We start from the raw sequence: 19,688 nt of genomic DNA on the forward strand, positions 1-19,688 counted from the left end.
CAATGCAGGGAGTGAAGGTTGCATGCTGCCCAATGCAGGGAGTGAAGGTTGCACGCTGCCCAATGCAGGGAGTGAAGGTTGCGCGCTGCCCAATGCAGGGAGTGAAGGTTGCGCGCTGCCCAATGCAGGGAGTGAAGGTTTCACGCTGCCCAATGCAGGGAGTGAAGGTTGCACGCTGCCCAATGCAGGGAGTGAAGGTTGCACGCTGCCCAATGCAGGGAGTGAAGGTTGCACGCTGCCCAATGCAGGGAGTGAAGGTTGCACGCCGCCCAATGCAGGGAGTGAAGGTTGCACGCCGCCCAATGCAGGGAGTGAAGGTTGCACGCTGCCCAATGCTGGGAGTGAAGGTTGCACGCTGCCCAATGCAGGGAGTGAAGGTTGCACGCTGCCCAATGCAGGGAGTGAAGGTTGCACGCTGCCCAATGCAGGGAGTGAAGGTTGCACGCTGCCCAATGCAGGGAGTGAAGGTTGCATGCTGCCCAATGCAGGGAGTGAAGGTTGCACGCTGCCCAATGCTGGGAGTGAAGGTTACATAGTTCCAGATACAGGGTGTGAAGTTTGCACGGTGCCCAATGCAGGGAGTGAAGATTGCACGGTGCCCAAAGCAGGGAGTGAAGGTTACATAGTTCCAGATACAGGGTGTGAAGTTTGCACGGTGCCCAATGCAGGGAGTGGAGTTTGCACGGTGCCCAAAGCAGGGAGTGAAGGTTTCACGCTGCCCAATGCAGGGAGTGAAGGTTGCACGCTGCCCAATGCAGGGAGTGGAGTTTGCACGGTGCCCAATGCAGGGAGTGGAGTTTGCATGGTGCCCAATGCTGGGAGTGAAGGTTGCACGGTGCCCAATGCAGGGAGTGAAGGTTGCACACTGCCCAATGCAGGGAGTGAAGGTTGCACGCTGCCCAATGCAGGGAGTGGAGTTTGCACGGTGCCCAATGCAGGGAGTGGAGTTTGCACGGTGCCCAATGATGGGAGTGAAGGTTGCACGCTGCCCAATGCAGGGAGTGAAGGTTGCACGCTGCCCAATGCAGGGAGTGAAGGTTGCACGCCGCCCAATGCAGGGAGTGGAGTTTGCACGGTGCCCAATGCAGGGAGTGGAGTTTGCACGGTGCCCAATGCAGGGAGTGGAGTTTGCACGGTGCCCAATGCAGGGAGTGGAGTTTGCACGGTGCCCAATGCAGGGAGTGGAGTTTGCACGGTGCCCAATGCAGGGAGTGGAGTTTGCACGGTGCCCAATGCAGGGAGTGAAGGTTACATAGTTCCAGATACAGGGTGTGAAGTTTGCACGGTGCTGGGTGTCCGTCTCCGATGTGGCTATTGAGGGTCGCGTGCTTCCTGATTCCTGATCTGCGAGTAAACCGGATGCCGTCGGTTCAGCTGTGGTGACGTATATCCGGCCATGTGAAGCGCGCGTATTTCACTAAATCCGAAAGAGAAAATGTGGGAGAGACTGAAGGTGAGAGAGAGAGGGAGAGAATGTGGGAGACACTGAATGTTAGAGAGAGAGAGAGAATGCGGCAGAGACTGAGGGAAACGCGGGGTCGGGGGGCCATGGGGGAAAGAGGGTGACTCAGGGGCAGGGGGGGCAGGGGGGGAACTGCGTGTTTTTCCTCATAAACACTAACTACAATTCCGATAAGCGCTTCATTGATTGTATTGACTGTGAACGTTTTGGGATATTCTGGGGTTCTTTGTGAATGAGCTAAATTTAATATAAGGTTGCATAAGTGGGATATACATTTTATCCCACAACATTTGCATTCTGTTCATGGTAACTTAAGTGAAATAGTAATTTGGTGCAAATATTGTATATCTAACTCGATAGGCTCACAATATTGTGGACTTGGCAATGAGCCTATTCAATAATTTTCCTCAGAATTGCTTAGTCTCTGTCAAGATGACAGCTACATGAAAGATGGAAAGTACTCATTGGAGGTTTGCTCACAGAGTGTGTGTAATACATTTCTAGTTTGGATTTAATGTGTTTTGTTTCTGTTCCAGGCCATGGATGACCTCCTGCGCTGTGGTATCTGTTTTGAATACTTCAACATTGCCATGATGATCCCTCACTGTTCACATAATTGTAAGTATTCTGGCTGTAGCAATCATAACACAGGCCCCTGAAACGTTGTAACCAGTACTATGTTGTCAGGATGATTTCAGTAAAGTGTAATCTGGCTGTGAAGAAATTTTCACATTTCTGCTTTTGTAAAACATGAAGTCCATTGATTTTGACTGGCAAATGAGATGTAAACAAAGAAAGTGTTTCAATTGTTGCTATGATGTGCCTTAAGTACTTTTGGTTATGCATCTTCTACTGACAATTAGTGGTGGAAAGTGTTTGGCTTAAATGCAAGTTTTGCTGTAATATTTACACTCATGTAAGCCTCGTGACAGTCCTGTTACACTACGCAGAATGAGTACATACAGACACATTGATGGTTATAGTTTATTATGACAGTATATTTGAAGGGGAATTATATTCTGTTGAATTGCGTCAACAACCACAACAACTTGCATTTATATAGCACCATCAATGACGTTTAACAGTTATACATTTGTTGGAAGTGTTTCTTGGATCATTGGGCCCAGATGATTTGTACAGCATTTCCATGTGATGATTGTGAGTGGAGAGTTCAGTGTTTGTAATGTCACAGGTAGATAATGGAACTTATTGTATGGTACCAGCAACAGCAGCAATTCATTTCTGACTGCTGTATATAAGTGGGGAAGTAAAGAGGCTGTACATGATCTGTAGGAGTATCTGAATCAAACAGAATGTCTTCATATTTCATGCTGTCTCCACAGAATATTGAGTTGCATTTAAAAATAAAATGTTGGAACTACAAACTTATAAAATCAATGGACAGGTAAAGACCACCTGGTCCATTAAGCCTCCCCCATGCACCACAGCTGGAATATCGTGACCAGACACTTCCTACACTTGATCCCCTGCAGCCACATAATCTCCTGGAAGAGGTTAAAATAAATACGAGGCCTGTTGAGATCAGGAAAAGGAACTGGCAGGTTGATGTTTGAAGTTGCAGTGTAAATTATAGGGTCTTTTCCTGTTTGAGATCTTGATGGACCTGCTGTGTATTTCTAGTATTTTTTACTTCCATTTGAGTTCCAGAGATAACAGATTTTATTTTTACCCCTCTTGCAGTTGTATGTTTGGCATGTCATCCCTGCTTTTCTGCCCATCTCTGCTGTTGGTTCCACAGGCTCTAGCAGATTCTTGGTACCTGATCTGCAAGACCATTCTAGTCATTTCAGTTGCTCTGTTGTGTGAGTGAGAGGGTGAGAGAGTTGATTTCAAAGACATTTCGTATCTACGGGCATGTAATTGTTAGGTAGGACTTGATTTTTTTTAACCCAGAGAAAGATTCTAGTACAGGTACAGTGTCCCAAATCCAGCACTCTTTGGACCGATACTGTGCCAGATTTCGGATTTTCCCAGATTTTGGAACCAAACCCTTCACACAGGCTGTCTCTAGCTCACTCTGTACTGGTTGTTAATGTCATAAAAATAACTAGGCCATAGATTACAGGATGGGGAATGTTTGCATGCCTCATAACCATTATGGATGGAAACATTGAAGATTTAAAAATTTAATAAGGCAAATTTTTAGAAATCTATTAATCTTACAGTGGATGATTCTTGCAGGAAAACGGCATTCGCTTGGACTGTAATACCAGGGACAGAGAGAAATCTGCTGATTTCTGATCCTCTGACCTGAAAGCAGCTGAGAATGTTGCAATCGGAACATTCCCGCCCATGGAACAGGCAGCTTTGTGTCTGGAGAATCGGAACGAATGGGTTGAGGGAAGGCAGATCTTAAAGTGCTGAAATGGATTTGGGTCCTGGGATCAGCCCGAGAATGGCCTCTTCACTCCCCCATTTACTCTGTTCAGGGAGCAGTGCCCGAGAGAAAAATGTCCGGTTTTTGGGCAGTTCCGGTTTTTGGATAGCAGGATTTGAGACACTGTACCTGTACCTTTATGCCACTTTGGCATGTACCTGAGATTGAAGTTGGTACCTGGTGATCTGTATGGATCATACTCCACACTTTCCACTGAGACTGAGTTCTGGAGTTATTCTCCTGATGGTTGGATCTGAGCAACGGGATGGATGTTGGCTGATTTATTTCAGTTGTCCTGTGTCCAGGATGGTAGTTTTAAGAAGAAGGAGGAGCCTCATCCTCTGTCTGCTCACGTCACATCCAATGAATCTTCTGCCTGCCCAGCGAGTGATGACTTAAGCTTGCATAGACTCCGGTGAACATAGTGTTGTGATTTCATTCTGCATGTAGGTGGAAGAACTGATATGGAGGAGCCCTGGGTGGGATTCTGGTTTGGGAGTCTCATCACCTGTTCTTTGGAGATAACACTCCTGTCTGCTAGGAAAGATAGTGAGGTGGCTGAGAACAATCACAAGCTCAGAAAATTTGCATTTTACTGCAAGTGGATGAGTCACTCAGCTGTTTGATAATATCACAAGTCAGTGCTTCTGTTATGCAGAATATAGTTAACAATTCACTTTGTGTCACAGTCCTTACATGGGATTACTTTATCATTGTATTATGCAGCGATTTTAAAATGAAGTAATTTCCAAGCAGCTTCTTCTCCATCTCGTCCCCTTGTATAGCTTAACTCTTCCCTGAATAGAAACAAAACCTGCAGCTCTTGCCTGGACTGGACTTTACAAAGGCAGGCATCAGAATTTTTCATTTTTAAACCTGCGATGTCTTTTAGTTTCTCACAAAACAAATGCCTGCTAACCCTCAACAACACTGCCCCCTCACAATTCCTCACCGAAAATATGCTTTAAGGCTCAGCTACTGTCACAATTTTAAAACAAAAGAAAATAATTATAAAGCATTTTCCATCTCTTGAAAATAAATCCCTAATGGCAAATGAGGAATATGGCCCCTTGATTGTCTGGCTCCTGTTTTCTAACCCTGTTGAGTTTTTTTTCCTAAATACAATGTGTTGACTGTTTATAGTGCATATTGTGCATAATTGATCAGTGAAATTAAATAAACTTCTTCCTTTGAACCTCCCTTGGTGAATAACTGATTCCGCCATTAAAATGTTCTGTTTGCTCATTAGGCATGCCTTCAGCCAGGCAACCAAATGCCTAGTTGCTAATCTGCCTGTGTTGAGTAGCCTGTTTTTCGAAAAGAACCCCTCCCTTTGGCACTGTAGAGAAGTTTTCTCGCGAGTATGCCTTTATTTGTAGAAAAAAATTATGACTTTTGGCAGCCTGGGAGTTTTAATTAATTTGGGAATCAGGTGTATTATTAGAATAAATCAAAGCCAAACTATGTTCCACATCTCTTCCTGCATTTCACCTTTGGTTGTAAGGCAAGAGCAAGCTGCCTGTTTGTACTGGACAAGTTGTACGTTCCTCCAGCAGAATGTCAGTGAAACTGACCACTGTTGTTTTTGGCTTTGTCCAGCACCTATGTGCTTCTGGCCTCAGATCCATCACGCTCCCTGGATCTTACCTCAGGCTAAACCTAGTGGTGTGGTAGTTTTAACCCATACGTCTGATCTGTTGCCAGTATTGTCCCTCCGAAGCACTATATGCCCTTTTCCTCCAACTTTGCAGCCAAAACTCTATCTTTTTATATCTCAGCTTCTGTAGCAGTCTTGTTGCTGGTCTCCCTGTTTCCAGGTTCCATTTGAACTTTCATTTAAATAAGAATTCTGTAGCCTGGAAATTCTCCTGGATTTCCAGTACCCCACAGGTGATTCATTTTAAGATTTCTGTCCCTCAATCCTGTGGCTTCACCCCACCCGGTCTCCACTCTCCTCCAGTCATGCATCCCTATACGCACTTGCTGCTCTTCCAACACTGGTTTGCTCTTTGTATTCAAATACAGGATGTGGGCAAGGCCGGCATTTATTGCCCATCCTTAATTATTTTGAACAGCCTGCTTGAACTGCACTAGTCTCTATGGATTATAGTTTTTTTATAGGGGTTTTGATACAACTGAGTGACTTGCAAGGCCATTTCAGAGGGAAGCTAAGAGCCAACCACATTCCTGTGGTTCTGGAGTCACATATAGGCAGACCAGGTAAGCAACACCTTCTTTAAAGGAGATTAGTGTGAACCAGTTGGGTTTTTACAACGGCCTGATTGTTACATGGTCACCGTATACTCATACTAGCTTTTTATTCAAGACTTGTTTCATTAACAACTTAAATTCAACAGCTGCTGTGGTGGGATTCAAATTCATGTCGCCGGATTATTAGTTCTGGCATCTGGATTGCTAGTCCAGTAATTTAACCGCTGTGCTACAATAATGCATTCTCTGTTCCTATGGCTCCATCCTCAATGACTGCCCTATCACCAACATTTCTGCCCTATGGAATTCTTGCTCTAAATTTGTCAATCTTGCCATTTACTTTCCTGTTGTGAAGCTTTCTAAAAGCTTTCTCTTTGACCTAGTTTTCAGCCAGCACCCTAAATCGGTTTAGTCTGCTGCTCAATCTCCTCAAAATGCCCTTTCTGTGAACTGATTTGAGACATTTTTAATTTGAGGAGTGTTAGAGAAAGGCAACATTTTTGCAGTAATATATTGCAATTTAACAATAAGGCTCTACTGTTGGATAAAAATAACGCGGATCAGCTCCTAATAACAACATAATGGCTGTCAATGAGAATCTGGGTCAGAGGCTGTCAGCAGGAGACAGTTCATTTCCAATTGGGGATGCCAGTGAAAGTCTGCCTTGGTTGGGGCTGCAAGCAAGAGCTTGTCCTGGTTGGGGGTGCCAGCGAGAGTCTGGCCTGGTTGGGGGTGCCACCGAGAGTCTGGATGCGAGTGGCAGGATGAGGGTTGCCAGTGGGAGTCTCAAAATATGGCTTATCACAAATTTGTGGGCTGTGGGGAAAGGGCGGGGGGATGGGTCTTATCGGTAGCTCTTTCAAAGAGCCAGCAAAGTTATGATGGGCCGAATCCTTCTGTGTTGTCTGATGCTTTGATGCCGAGTGTAGAAAACCATAGTTAAATCACTGCTAAGAGTATATCAGTAGAAAGCCTTGACCTTGTGGCCTGAGAATCATGCTGGTGACTGGGAGCAAATAGCCAACAAGTAGATGGGGGACACAGTTTGTCCAGATACATTCCTCTCCAATAACACTACCTGGCTGTTGGCTCTCTCTGCATGGCACCAGAGGGCTGGGTCAGATGTCTCGGGATATATTTTACTCTTTCCATTACTGCGCCATGTTTCTTGACTGAGGAAGTAGACATTGCACTTGCTCTTCGACAACTATACTGTAACTGGAGCCTGGGAATGATCTGAGAATGCCACAATATGATTTATTGAACTGATTTATTTTGTTTTGTCTCACCTTGCAGTCCTATTTTCCTTATCAAACTGTGTAACCTCCAATTCCCCTGCATCAGTTTAAAACAATTTTTCAGTTGGGTACTGGGCTGTTATTTTTCCCACTTCCTTACCAATTGTTTCTTTTACTGATGTTTTGTCCTGTTTTCTTGCCATACTCCCAAACTCCTCAGGCTGGTCACTTTTGTTGACAGTAGCAACTATGTTTTATCACTCCGAAATGAGCATTCTTAAAGTGAGCCTGGATAGTGAATGACAGTGAGCAACATGACTTGGGATGGGGTCACTATATAGATATCCTACTATCTGTTGCACATAATGCACAGATGTGTCCATTCAGCATGAAGATCACTGGATACTGGTTATAAATGAGAGCCCTGAATTATTTAAGAATATTTTGTTTCTTGCCCTCTCCAAGTTGGGAATGCTGAAGTTAGTTGTATGCTCTCCCCACATCCTCTACTGAGATGAGCTAATGGAACACAGACCAGAGACCCAATCTGAGATGACCTTGATTTACACAGGCCTTGAGTTGACCTGAACTGAAGGAAAATGGGAGGTGATAATATCTGTGGCAAACATTCGGAAATAGCTTGATTGAGCTTGATACATTCAAAAAGTATCTTGCAGGCAGCAGCACTTCTTAATCTGAAGGATCCTGCATCAGTCACGTAAGTTTGTGAGTTGCCCGCTGAGATCTTCAATAAGCCTTGCTTGGGAGCCTGGTGAGAAGTAACCTCAATGAGGATGTGGGGAGAACAGTGAGAATGTCACAGGTTTCTGTTTAAGTGGCGCTCCTCTAGGGCCTCTTCTGATAGCTTGATATGAAAGCTGCTTCTAAACTAACAGGCTGATGTGTGATAAGGTCAATGTGAGTGAAGTAGCCATTCTGTACTCTTTAATTCCCTGATATTTTAATGATTATGCATCAATTCAAATTCAGAGCTTTATTTTTCTTAGAACAACTGCACTGCTTCATTGGGGAGTTGAAGAGAGTACAGAATGACCACTTCACTCTCATTGACTGTCACAATTTGGCCTGTTTGCTGGTAATCATCCAGTCAACCACAAGAAAGCAGACTTGCAAAATGAGGAGATTATTTTTATCTCTGTTTGGAAAGCTGAATTTACTTACCTGTTTTCCATGAAAGCAAACGCAGTGTTTCAAATATCCAGTATTGTCGCAAGGATTCCACTAAACTATCCATCAGCACAATAATAGATTTTGACCTTCCAAATGCGTATTGTGTGTGCAAAGAGCATTTTGCTCTGTACAGCATTCAGATGAATAACTAATGGTTTGTTACTTGTGATGAGAAGTGATGAATTAAATCACTTCAGTAGCAAACAAGTGAAGATCCTTTTAAAGGCAATGTGATGCATGCAGAATAAATAAATATCAAATCTAGGCAGGTGTGACACTAAAATGTATTAAAAAGTTAATCAAAAATGCAATAAGGAGAAAGAATGAACTCCATAAATCCTGCAAAAAGAAGAGTTTGGGATAAATAGAACATGCAAAGTGCATGCTAAAAAGGCAGTTAGAATTGCAAAAAGGGACCTTGAGAAAAGTGTAACTTCAGAAACAAAGTATAACAATAATAGATTATTTCAGTGCAATAACAGAATGGGTGAGAGCTCTAAAACATGTGAATGGGTGTGAAACTGAGCACGAACACCAAGTGATTAATATATTCAATGATTACTTTCTTCCTCTTAATCTAGGAAGCTGCAAACAACCATGGCCTCCTTGTTTTGTTATATCCCGAGTAGGATTAATGATTGGAATCAAACTAGATGAACAATCTACATAAGTTTAAAAGATTCAGAACAAATAAAACTCAAGGGGTGGTTGGTCTTTATTTCATCGTACTGAGACAAGAGATAAATTACTATAATTATGAGGATCTCTGACATTGGGAAGGTCCTGTTAAACTCAATACAGACTAAACTGGTGCCCATTTCCAAAAAGAATGACCAAGCAGAAAATCACAACTACAGATTCTCACTTCAACTATGGGTGAAAATTTAGAATTAATTGTCAGACGTAAACTTTGGGAACACCAGTGCAATGATAACCTAGTAAATAGTCAGCATGCATTATGAAGGGCAAGTTCTTGCCTGATCATCACCTGATGTATTATGGAAGTAAAATCATTGTGGATTATGGAGAGCCCTTTGATATGTTGTACCTAGATAGAGGAAAGACATTTGAGAAAGCTTCACACAGAAAGTAAAGCTTTGGAAGTTTAGGCTGTTCCCTCAGAAAGGATGGAAAATTAGCTAAAGGGTACAACACACTGGATACTTGTTAGACAAAGTAGTGTTGGGGTGAATGCAATTACTGAATTGGGTGCACCTAGGATCAATGTTGGGACCCATATTGTTTAAAATTTACATTAATGATCTGGTTTGGAAAATTTACAGTTCATACCAAATTAGGAGGGGCAGTTAATTTGGAGAAGATGGTTTGGGAACTGCAAAGTGAGTTGAAAAAAAATAAGTAAGCGGGCAGCACAATGACAAATGAAATCTTAACACAGGGAAGCACATGATACTCTAATTGGGAGAGCTCAAGTTCCCAGTGCACAGGCACGTGTATGCCAGCACACATGAAGACTGAGTGGAGACTGGTGTTTGCAGCCATTCAAAAGATGCACCTGCTTCAAGGACCAAAGGCAGCCCAACTGCTGTCAGCAGCCTGTGAACTCCATCTAACCACAGAGACCCTAGATTCAGTGTCTGGCTTTTAATTAGCTGATCTCAACTTAAGATTGTGCTTGTGCTGAAGATGATGAAATTGGTTTCAACAACTGGGCTAGGTAGGGACCTCCGGTTGTAATTGGCGTCCAGTGACCCTTGATGGGAGATCCAACCTGGGGGACCATCCTTGGGGGTCAAAATGGAGTTGGTGCTGGTGAGCCACCATTCTCCTGGATGATTTATGAGGAATATGTTCCTGTTTTCACAGGCAGAAGGATGGTTAAAGTTTGCAATTTGAACGAAGAAAAGCTGTCAGGTGTTCCCCTGTTATCCCTTTCCTTGAAGGCTGGAGTAAACAGATTTTGTCGATGGCAGCAGCTCACCTGAAGCAGCAGGGTTCAAAATACATGGGGGTGGTGAGTGAATTAACCCTGGAAACCTCTCAAATAGTCTCTGAGCACTCAATGACAGGGGTGAGAAATTCAAGAAAGGTCACCCCTGTGTATTTTGTAGGAACATGGGCGAGACAGAATCTGTGATTGGATGAGCAGCAGGCATAAGAGTCAGAATCTGTGAGGAGCTGCTCCTCCAGTCACAGACCTGTCTCTTTCATATTGTGCTCCAGCTCCTTCAATCACAAATCCCCTCCCTTCCATTCTTTTTTTTTCTGATCTTGTCCTTTCACCTTGCTAGGTTATCTGGTTTTCTTGGGCAGCAGCACGGCCTGGGTGTTGCATCGGACCCTGCCCTGGGTTATGGTGGGTCTTCCCAGAAGCTTGTTGAGCTGGAGGTTGGGCGGGGCATGACGCGGGTGGTGGTCTTGTCCTTGTGTGTGTTGCTGGCCAGCTCCAGGATCTTGGCAGTGGTGAGGTAGGTGGATGCTCCGGCATTGCATGCTCAGCGCAGTGACCCTTGTGCACTGGGAAGTAGCTGGTGGATGCAGCCGATGATGACCTGGACACCAGCTCTGGAGGAGCGGGTCTTGGCTTTGACTTGAGCAGGTATCAGCTGCTGGGGCCATTGCCTGTCAGGGAAGAGCTGCCTGCTCATACATATGGATGGATGGCTGGTGCCTATGGAATCATGCCCCAGCTATGAGTAATGCCTTTAGGAGAATTATGTAGTATTTACAAAAACAGAATTTAAAATTTTAAGAAAAACAATCCAGATACCTACTTTGTAATTCCAGTTTTCTGCTGGAGTGAGCAAGGGAACACTTCGTTCATGAAGCTGCCATCAAACTGCACCCGTCATTGGTTCCTGAAATTGCAGCTTTGAAGTTCATGGGTAATTTTCTCTTGTGTCTTTTAGAAGTTTGAGAGCAAGAGGAAATTGTTTTTCTCATCTCATTATAACTGTAAAGATATCTCTGTGCTCTCTCTGTTCTGTGCTTGTTCACTGCCAGCGGAGCCTCACTAGGACCTGGCTTCTGGCCCTGGGGCGGGAATCTGCCTATATCTATCTGGGCCCGGCTTCAACTAGGGCAGGTTTGCACCTTGGCATTGGCTGGCATTGGTGGGCAGCAGCCCAGACTGGGTGGGTGTGTTTGTGTGTGCACGTGTGCGTCCGTGTTTCCCTCCCGCCCCAGTGGGGGTGGAGAGAGGTGGTAGAGCATTATTTTGTGATTCTCTTTTATTAAATTCCATTCAAGAGCTTTGTACTTTGAACATTTCTAGCAAGGCATCATAAGCCAGAATTGAGTTGGAAGGATGTTATTTATCCAGCACAGTGAAGAAACACTCTTCTAAGTTGTCAGTGAAGCTCTGTTGGCTTACAGTTAAAACTCTTGATTAGATTACAACATTAAACCTTGCTCCTTATTTTGAACTTTCTCTGTAAATTTACACCCTTGCTCTCCCTCTATAACCCTGTGTTTTCTGTTTCATTGCATCAAATACTTGGGAATTGTAATTAGAATCCAAATTTGAGAGAAAATACCAAGGATGTATAATATCCTGAGCTCCACATGTGAAAATGAAAAAGAGCCCCAGAAAAACTGAAGTGTCACCTCCAAAACTCCAAAAGTAGCCCTCGAGAAAATTTCAAGAAGAGCCCTTGAAAAAACATATTTTGACCCTGTAGTGTAGGCTCTTTTTGATGAGACGTCTTTACTGTCATATGAGTGCAGCTCCCACAACACTCAAGAAGCTTGACACCATCCAGGACAAAGCAACCCGCTTGACTGGCACCACATCCACAAACATTCACTCCCTCTGCCACCGACGTACAACAGCAGCAGTGTGTATCATCTACAAGACACACTGCAGGAACTCACCAAGTCTCCTTCGACAGCACCTTCCAAACCCAAGACCACTACCACCTAGAAGGACAAGGGCAGCAGGTAGATGGGAACACCACCATCTGCACGTTCCCCTCCAAGTCACTCACCATCCTGACTTGGAAATATATCGCCGTTCCTTCACTGTCACCGCGTCAAAATCCTGGAACTCCCTTCCTAACAGCACAGTGGGTGTACCAGCACTACATGGACTGCAGAAGTTCAAGAAGGCAGCTCACCACCGCCTTCTCAAGGGCAACTCGGGATGGGCAATAGATACTGGCCCAGCCAACGAAACCCACATCCTGTGAATGAATAAAAGAGAGCTTTACTGAGATTAAGTTTAAATCATGCGATTGGGGTAGTGCAAATGGAGCCTTATTTTCCACCTAACCCATGGGGTACCTGAGCTGGGAATGTTCAGTGCTAACACTGGGTGCCTGAAGTTGGGAATTTTGTTCCATTACTGAATCATTTACCTTGTTGGATACAAAAAAGTAGTTGTAAAAGTGATGAAGTAATGATATGCATTATGAGTCATCAATCTGCTACGAATTCTGAAACATGCATTTTTAAAATTCACAATCTGTAATGTAAAATTTTATTTTGAATACAAGATTGTTTAACCACCTATTGTCATTCTTTATTATAATGATGACATATGACTGCTCTATTCTCATCACAATTGTGTTTCAAGTCCTTTTCTAAGTTTTCTTTGGAAACTTTGTGAACATTCTAGAGATACTGCTGTTTTGGCTGCTGTTATAGCGCCCTTTCTTAATAACATTTAACTCCGCAGTTATAGGTCACTGACCCTTTCTAGGAAACTTTGGATTATACCTAGATTCTGTCTGTTGTGCCCAAATAAAAATATGAGCTGGATTTTTCCAGAAGAGTTTTGGAACATATAAATATCCATCCACTTTTCAATTTCACACAAAGTAACTTTTATCATCAGTCAAGACTTCACTTACTTTTTGCCCTTTCATCAATTTCTCCTATTTGCATTGCATCCAGTGCTGTTGTACCACCTCTACATGAGGTTCTGAACTTTAATGGTGTCAAATGATCCTGATGATCTAATCCCCATTGATGCAGACCTCTACTCTTCATGCACTTCATCCTTTGTAGGTCATGTGTAGAGTGTGAAATTCATGAAGATTGATTAAGCCTGTTGGCCTCTGTTACCTACCTGGATGGTTTTGCACAGTACTGAGTTTAGTTTATTAAGCGAAGTACATAAGGTGTGAAAATGAATGGCGATTAAGGATTTGCAAATCTTTAAAGATTTAAGTTGGTGCCATTTGATACTGTTTAGATTGAGAATAATAAGAAAAGTTCCCAGTAAAAGGACTTTTAAGAATGAAATAAGCACATGGAATTAGAATTACTATGGAAATTAAAACATGTGCCTTGTTAAGTCCATCAGGGATAGAAAGTAATAAACAGAAGAATGTAGAGCCACTCGTTAGAGAAGCAGAAACCAAGATTAGTGAAGATTTAGCTAAAAATGTAGTATTTCCAAGGGAAGAAGATAATAAGGGAGAAGAATCAAATTGAAGGATCTGACAGATTTAATATTACTGCTGAGCTGGCACCTGGATATTTGAAGAAAGTCCACATAAATACATTGGGGTTCTTGCAGAACTGAAGGATGAGCTAGGAAGCACTATTAATAGATCTTTAAGGATTGGCTAGATAACGGGGATAGTTCCAGAGGACTGCAGAGCACCAAATGTAGTGGCCTTATTTAAAAAGGAAACTGGCAGAATTCTGGTAATGATAATAGACAAGTTATTGTGACATCAGTGCCAGGTCATTTTTGGACTTATTTATTAAACACTGGCTAGTGGAACACTTAAGAGAGCTGTAAACTAAATAGAAAATGACAGCATGGATTTACAAAAGGGAACTTTTTGTGCAGAGCAATTTGGCGTGATTAACAGGAGATTTCAATAAGTGCAACAATGTGGATGTGATTTACTTGGGTTGAGTAATGTATTTGATAAAAACAGGAGGTGTGATAGATAAAGGGTTTGTGTCAATGGGCATCAATTTGGTTGGAGGAGCGGTGACTGGAATTCTTAGCGCCTGATGCTAGGACTAGTGTTGTTTAATATTTTTGTTAATGACTTGGGCGAGACTTTTTGCAGCTTTATCTTAAAATTAATGGGTAACACCAAAATAAGTGGAGGATGGGGAAAGTTCAGGAAAATGCACATTAGGGAAAAATTGCAGGCAGTTTGGTTGGGACAAATATAAAGTAATGCAATTACAACAAGGAACATGCAGAGGCATGGGAAAACACTGACCAGGGTAGATCGGTGCAGTAAATAAATAATTTGAGGTATGGCAGGGCTGCTCATAGCCGTCGAGTGTACGCCCTGTACAATGTGGGGACTCCAGGACGCCGCCCATGTCCTGGACAACTATATGTTCAGAAAGTGCCACCAAATGGAAAAACTCAAGCGCCATATCTTGGAACTCGAGAAGCAGCTGGTGTCACTGAGGAGCATGCATGAGGATGAGAGCTATGTGGGTAGCACGTTTCAGAAGGCAGTCATCCTGCAGCTTATGAAAGAGCAGGCAGAGAGGGACTAGGGTGGCCGTCTGACAGAAAAGAAAGACAAGGCAGGTAGTGCAGCAGACCCTTGAGGCCATCCCGCTTTCTAGCAGGTGCTCAGCTCTGAGCACCAATTGGGGAGATGGTTCCTCTGGAGAGAGCAGCGAGAGTCATGACAGAGCACCATGGGTGGCTCAGCAGTGCAGGGAGGGAGGAGAAAAGACAGGAGAGCAAGAGTGGTAGGGGATTCTATAGTTAGGGGACCAGACAGACACTTCTGTGATTACAGACATGATTCCAGGATAGTATGTTGCCTCCCTGGCGCAAGGGCCATGGATAGCATCGAGTGGCTTCAGAGCATTCTGGAAGGTGAGGGTGCACAGCCAGAGATTGTGGTTCACATCAGTACCAATGACATAGGTAGAAAAAGGGATGAGATCCTGCAGGCTGAGTTCAGAGAGTTGGGAAAGAGATTAACAAGCAAGACCTCAAAGGTCATGATACTCGGATTGCTTCTAAGGCCATGTGCTAGTGAGCTTGGAAATAGGAGAATACACCAAACGAATGCGTGGCTGGAGAGATGGTGCAGGAGGGAGGGCTTCAGGTTTCTGGGGCATTGGGACCAGTTCTGGGGAAGGTGGGATCTGTACAAACTGGGCGGTCTACACCTGGATAGGACAGAGATGAATGTCCTTGCTGGGAGATTTGCTTTTGTTGGGGAGGGTTTAAACTAAATCGGCAGGGGGATGGGACCCTGAGGGCAGATTCAGATAGGACAAATTCGGAGTAAGGAGCAGGAGACAGAAAATTAGCGGGTGACTCTGAAAGACAGAAGAAGCAAGGATTAAAAGGTTTACAGCACAGGAATTTGGCAATGTTAAAAGGTATTTATTTAAATGCAAAGAGTATTGCAAAGAAAGCCGATGAGCTGAGGGCACAGTTAGACACTTTTTAAAATTAATTTTACGGGATGTGGGTGTTTTCTTGCCCGTCCCTAATTGCCCTTGAGAAAGTGGTGGTGACCTGCTGCATTCCCTATGGTGTAGGTTCACCCACAGTGCTGCTAAGCAGGGAGTTCCAGGATTTTGACCCAAAAACAGTGAAGGAATGGCGATATCCTTCCAAATCAGGATGGTGAGTGGCTTGGAGGGGAACATCCAGGTGGTGATATTCCCATGTATCTGCTGCTCTTGTCCTTCTAGATGGTAGCGATCATGGGTTTGCTGCCGAAGGAGCCTTGGTGAGTTTCTGCAGTGCATCTTACAGATGGTACACACTGCTGCCACTGTTTGTCAGTGGTGGAGGGAGTGAATGTTTGTGAAAGGGGTGCCAGTCAAGTGGGCTGCTTTGTCCTGGATGGTGTCAAGCTTCTTGAGTGTTATTGGAGCAGCACTCATCCAGGCAAGTGCAGAGTATCCCATCACACTCCTGACTTGTGCCTTGTAGATGGTGGACTGGCCTTGGGGAGTAAAGAGGTGAGTTATTCGCCGCAGGATTCCTAGCCTCTGACCTGCTCTTGTAGCCACAGTACTTATATGGCTATTCCAGTTCAGTTTTTGGTCAATGGTCACCCCCAGGATGTTGGTAGTGGGGGATTCAATGATGGTAATGTCATTGAACATCAAGGACCGATGGTTAGATTCTCTCTTGTTGGAGATGGCCATTGCCTGACAATTGTGTGACACTTATTTGCCACTTGTCAGCCCAAGCCTGGATATTGTCCAGGTCTTGCTGCATTTGGACATGGACTGCTTCAGTATCTGAGGAGTCGCGAATGATCCTGAACATTGTGTAGTCATGAGAGTCCCCACTTCTGACCTTATGATGGAAGGAAGGTCACTGATGAAACAGCTGAAGATGGTTGGGCTAAGGACACTACCCTGAGGAACTCCTGCAGTGATGTCCTGGAGCTGAGATGACTGACTTCCAACAACTTCAACCATCTTCCTTTGTGCTAGGTATGACTCCACCCAGTGAAGAGTTTTCCCCCTGATTCCCTTTGACACCAGTTTTGCTAGGGCTCCTTGATGCCACAGTTGATCAAATGCTGCCTTGATGTGAAGGACGGTCACTCTCACCTCACCTCAGGAGTTCAGCTCTTTTGTCCATGTTTGAACCAAGGCTGTAATGAGGTTAGAAGCCGAGTGGCCCAGGCGGAACCCAAAATGAGCCGTCAGTGAGCAGGTTATTGCTAATCAAGTGCTGCTTGATAGCACTGTTGATGACCCTTTCCATAACTTTACTGATGATCGAGAATAGACTGATGGGATGGTAATTGGCTGCGTTGGACTTGCCCTGCTTTTTGTGTAGCGGACATACCTGGGAAATTTTCTACATTGCTGAGTAGATGCCAGCGTTGTAGTTGTACTGGAACAGCTTGGCTAGGGGTGTGGCAAGTTCAGGAGCACAAGTCTTCAGTATTGTTGCTGGAATATTGACGGGGCCCATAGACTTTGCAGCATCCAGTGCCCTCGGCACTTGATATCACGTGGAGTGAATCGAATTGGCTGAAGACTGGCATCTGTGATGCAGGGGACCTCTGGAGGAGGCCGAGATGGATCATGCTTGGCACTTCTGGTTGACGATTGTTGCGAATTCTTCAGCCTTATTCTTTGGTGGGCTCCTCCATCATTGAGGATGGGGATATTTGTCGAGCCTCTTCTTCTAGTGAGTTGTTTAATTGTCCACCACCATTCACGACTGGATGTAGCAGGACTGCAGAGCTTCGATCCAGTCTGTAGGTTGTGGAATCGCTTAGCCCTGTCTATCACTTGCAAGTCAAACAGCATAAGCAGCAAGTAGTCTGGTGTTGTAGTTTGAGTTGGCACCTCATTTTTAGGTATGCCTGGTGCTGCTCTTGGCATGCCCTCCTGCATTCTTTATTGAACCAGGGTTGATCCCCTGGCTTGGTGGTGATGGTGGAGTGGGGCATGAGGTTTCAGATTGTGTTTGAGTACAGTTCTGTTGCTGCTGATGGCCCCCAGCACTGCATGGATGCCTGGTCTTGAGCTGCTAGATCTGTTTGAACTCTATCCCATTTAGCATGGTGGTAGTGCCGCACAACACGATGGAGGGTATCCTCAAGTGAAGAAAGGACTTTGTCTCCACAAGGACTGTGCTGTGGTCACTCCTATCGATACGGTCATGGACAGATGCATCTGTGGCAGGGTGAGGATAAGGTCAAGTACATTTTTCCCTCTTGTTAGTTCCCTCACCACCTGGCGCAGACCCAGTCTAGCAGCCATGTCCTTTAGGAGTCGGCCAGCTCGGTCTGTGGTAGTGTCACCGAGCCAGCCTTGGTGATGGACATTGATGTCCCCCACCCAGAATACACTCTATTCCCTTTCCCACCCTCCGTGCTCCTTCCAAGTGGTGTTCAACATAGAGGAGAACTGATTCATCAGCTGAGGAACGGAGGTTATGTGCAAATCAGCAGGAGGCTTCCTTACCCATGGCAGCATGACATCATTGCTATGACGGAAACTTAGCTTAAAGAGGGGCAAAAATGGCAGCTCAACATCCATAAATATAGGGTTTTCACACAGGAAAGGGTGGGGGTGTAGCATTATTGGTTCCAGAATCAATTTTTGCTGTGAGGAGGGATGATATACTAAATGATTCATCAAATGAGGTCATATGGGTTGAGCTCAGGAATAAAAAGGGGGCAACCACACTACTACGAGTGTACTATAGACCCTCAAATAGTGAGAGGGAGAAAGAAGAGCAAATATGTAGGCAAATTTCTAGATTCAGTATTAGGAAATGAAACTGGGCAAGTGGATGAAGTAGCAGTGGGTGACCATTTTGGAGATAGTGACCATAATACAGTTAGATTTAGCATCATTATGGAAAAGGATAAAGATAGAATAGGAGTTAAAGTTCTATATTGGAGAAAGACAAATTTTACGAAGCTGAGAGGTGACCTGGTGCAACTGGACTGGTTACAACCACTTGAAGGGAAATCAGTGGCAGACCAGTGGGAGGCATTCAAAAGCGAGATTCTACAGGCACAGTGTATACTTGTCCCCTCAAATAAAAAAGGTGGTACTGTCAAACCCTGGTTCTCTACACAAGGTAAGATAAAGCAGAAAAAGAAAGCTTATGACAGTCACAAAAAACTTAATAGAAAGTACAGGGGTAAAGTAAGAAAGGTAATTAGGAAAGCAAAGAGAGGATATGAAAAAAATATGGGCAGGTAAAATCAAAGAAAACCCAGATGTTTTACCAGTACATTAAGAGCAAGGGGATAACTAAGGAAAGGGTAGGGCCGATTAGAGATGTACATGGTAACTTGTGCTCTGATGCTGAAGACATGGACAAGGGTTCTTAATGAGTACTTTGTCTCTCTCTTCACTCAGGAGAGGGATGAAAAAGATATTCTAGTTAAAGAGGAGGAGTGTGAAATATTAAATACAATAAGAATAGTGAAAGAGGATGACTGGAGGGACTGACACCTTGAAGGTGGATAAGTTACCAGATGGATTATATGCCAGGCTGTTAAAGGAAGCCAGGGAGGAAATAGCAGATGGTCTGAGGATCATTTTCCAATCCTCACTAGATACAGGTGAAGTACCAGAGGATTGGAGGTCTGTGAACGTTGTGCTATTATTTAAAAAGATACAAATAATTATAGGCTGGTCAGCCTGTTTCTGTTTAGTGTTTGCAGATATGCTCATTCCCAGTTCCTCTTGTCCTTCCACTCACTCTCCTGACATGTTTGTTGTATTTTTTCAGTGGATCTCCTTGGCCTTTATTGCAAGGGGTATGGAGTGTAAAAGTAGGGAAGTC

General features: G+C 44.2%; 1 protein-coding gene across 1 annotated transcript in view; it reads left to right on the plus strand.

Annotated features, from left to right (window-relative positions):
* The first annotated feature begins 1,381 nt into the window (after positions 1 to 1,381).
* Positions 1,382 to 19,688, plus strand: part of rad18 (RAD18 E3 ubiquitin protein ligase) — a 277,327-nt gene continuing 259,020 nt past the window's right edge. The window contains exons 1-2 of the mRNA XM_078542926.1: positions 1,382 to 1,453; positions 1,999 to 2,080. Of these exons, the coding sequence (XP_078399052.1) occupies positions 1,436 to 1,453; positions 1,999 to 2,080 (100 nt within the window). The 5' untranslated portion in view covers positions 1,382 to 1,435. The remainder of the gene's footprint in view (positions 1,454 to 1,998; positions 2,081 to 19,688) is intronic.

This window comes from Cetorhinus maximus, chromosome 6 (genome assembly GCF_964194155.1).
Source record: "Cetorhinus maximus chromosome 6, sCetMax3.hap1.1, whole genome shotgun sequence".
Lineage (NCBI taxonomy): Eukaryota > Metazoa > Chordata > Chondrichthyes > Lamniformes > Cetorhinidae > Cetorhinus > Cetorhinus maximus.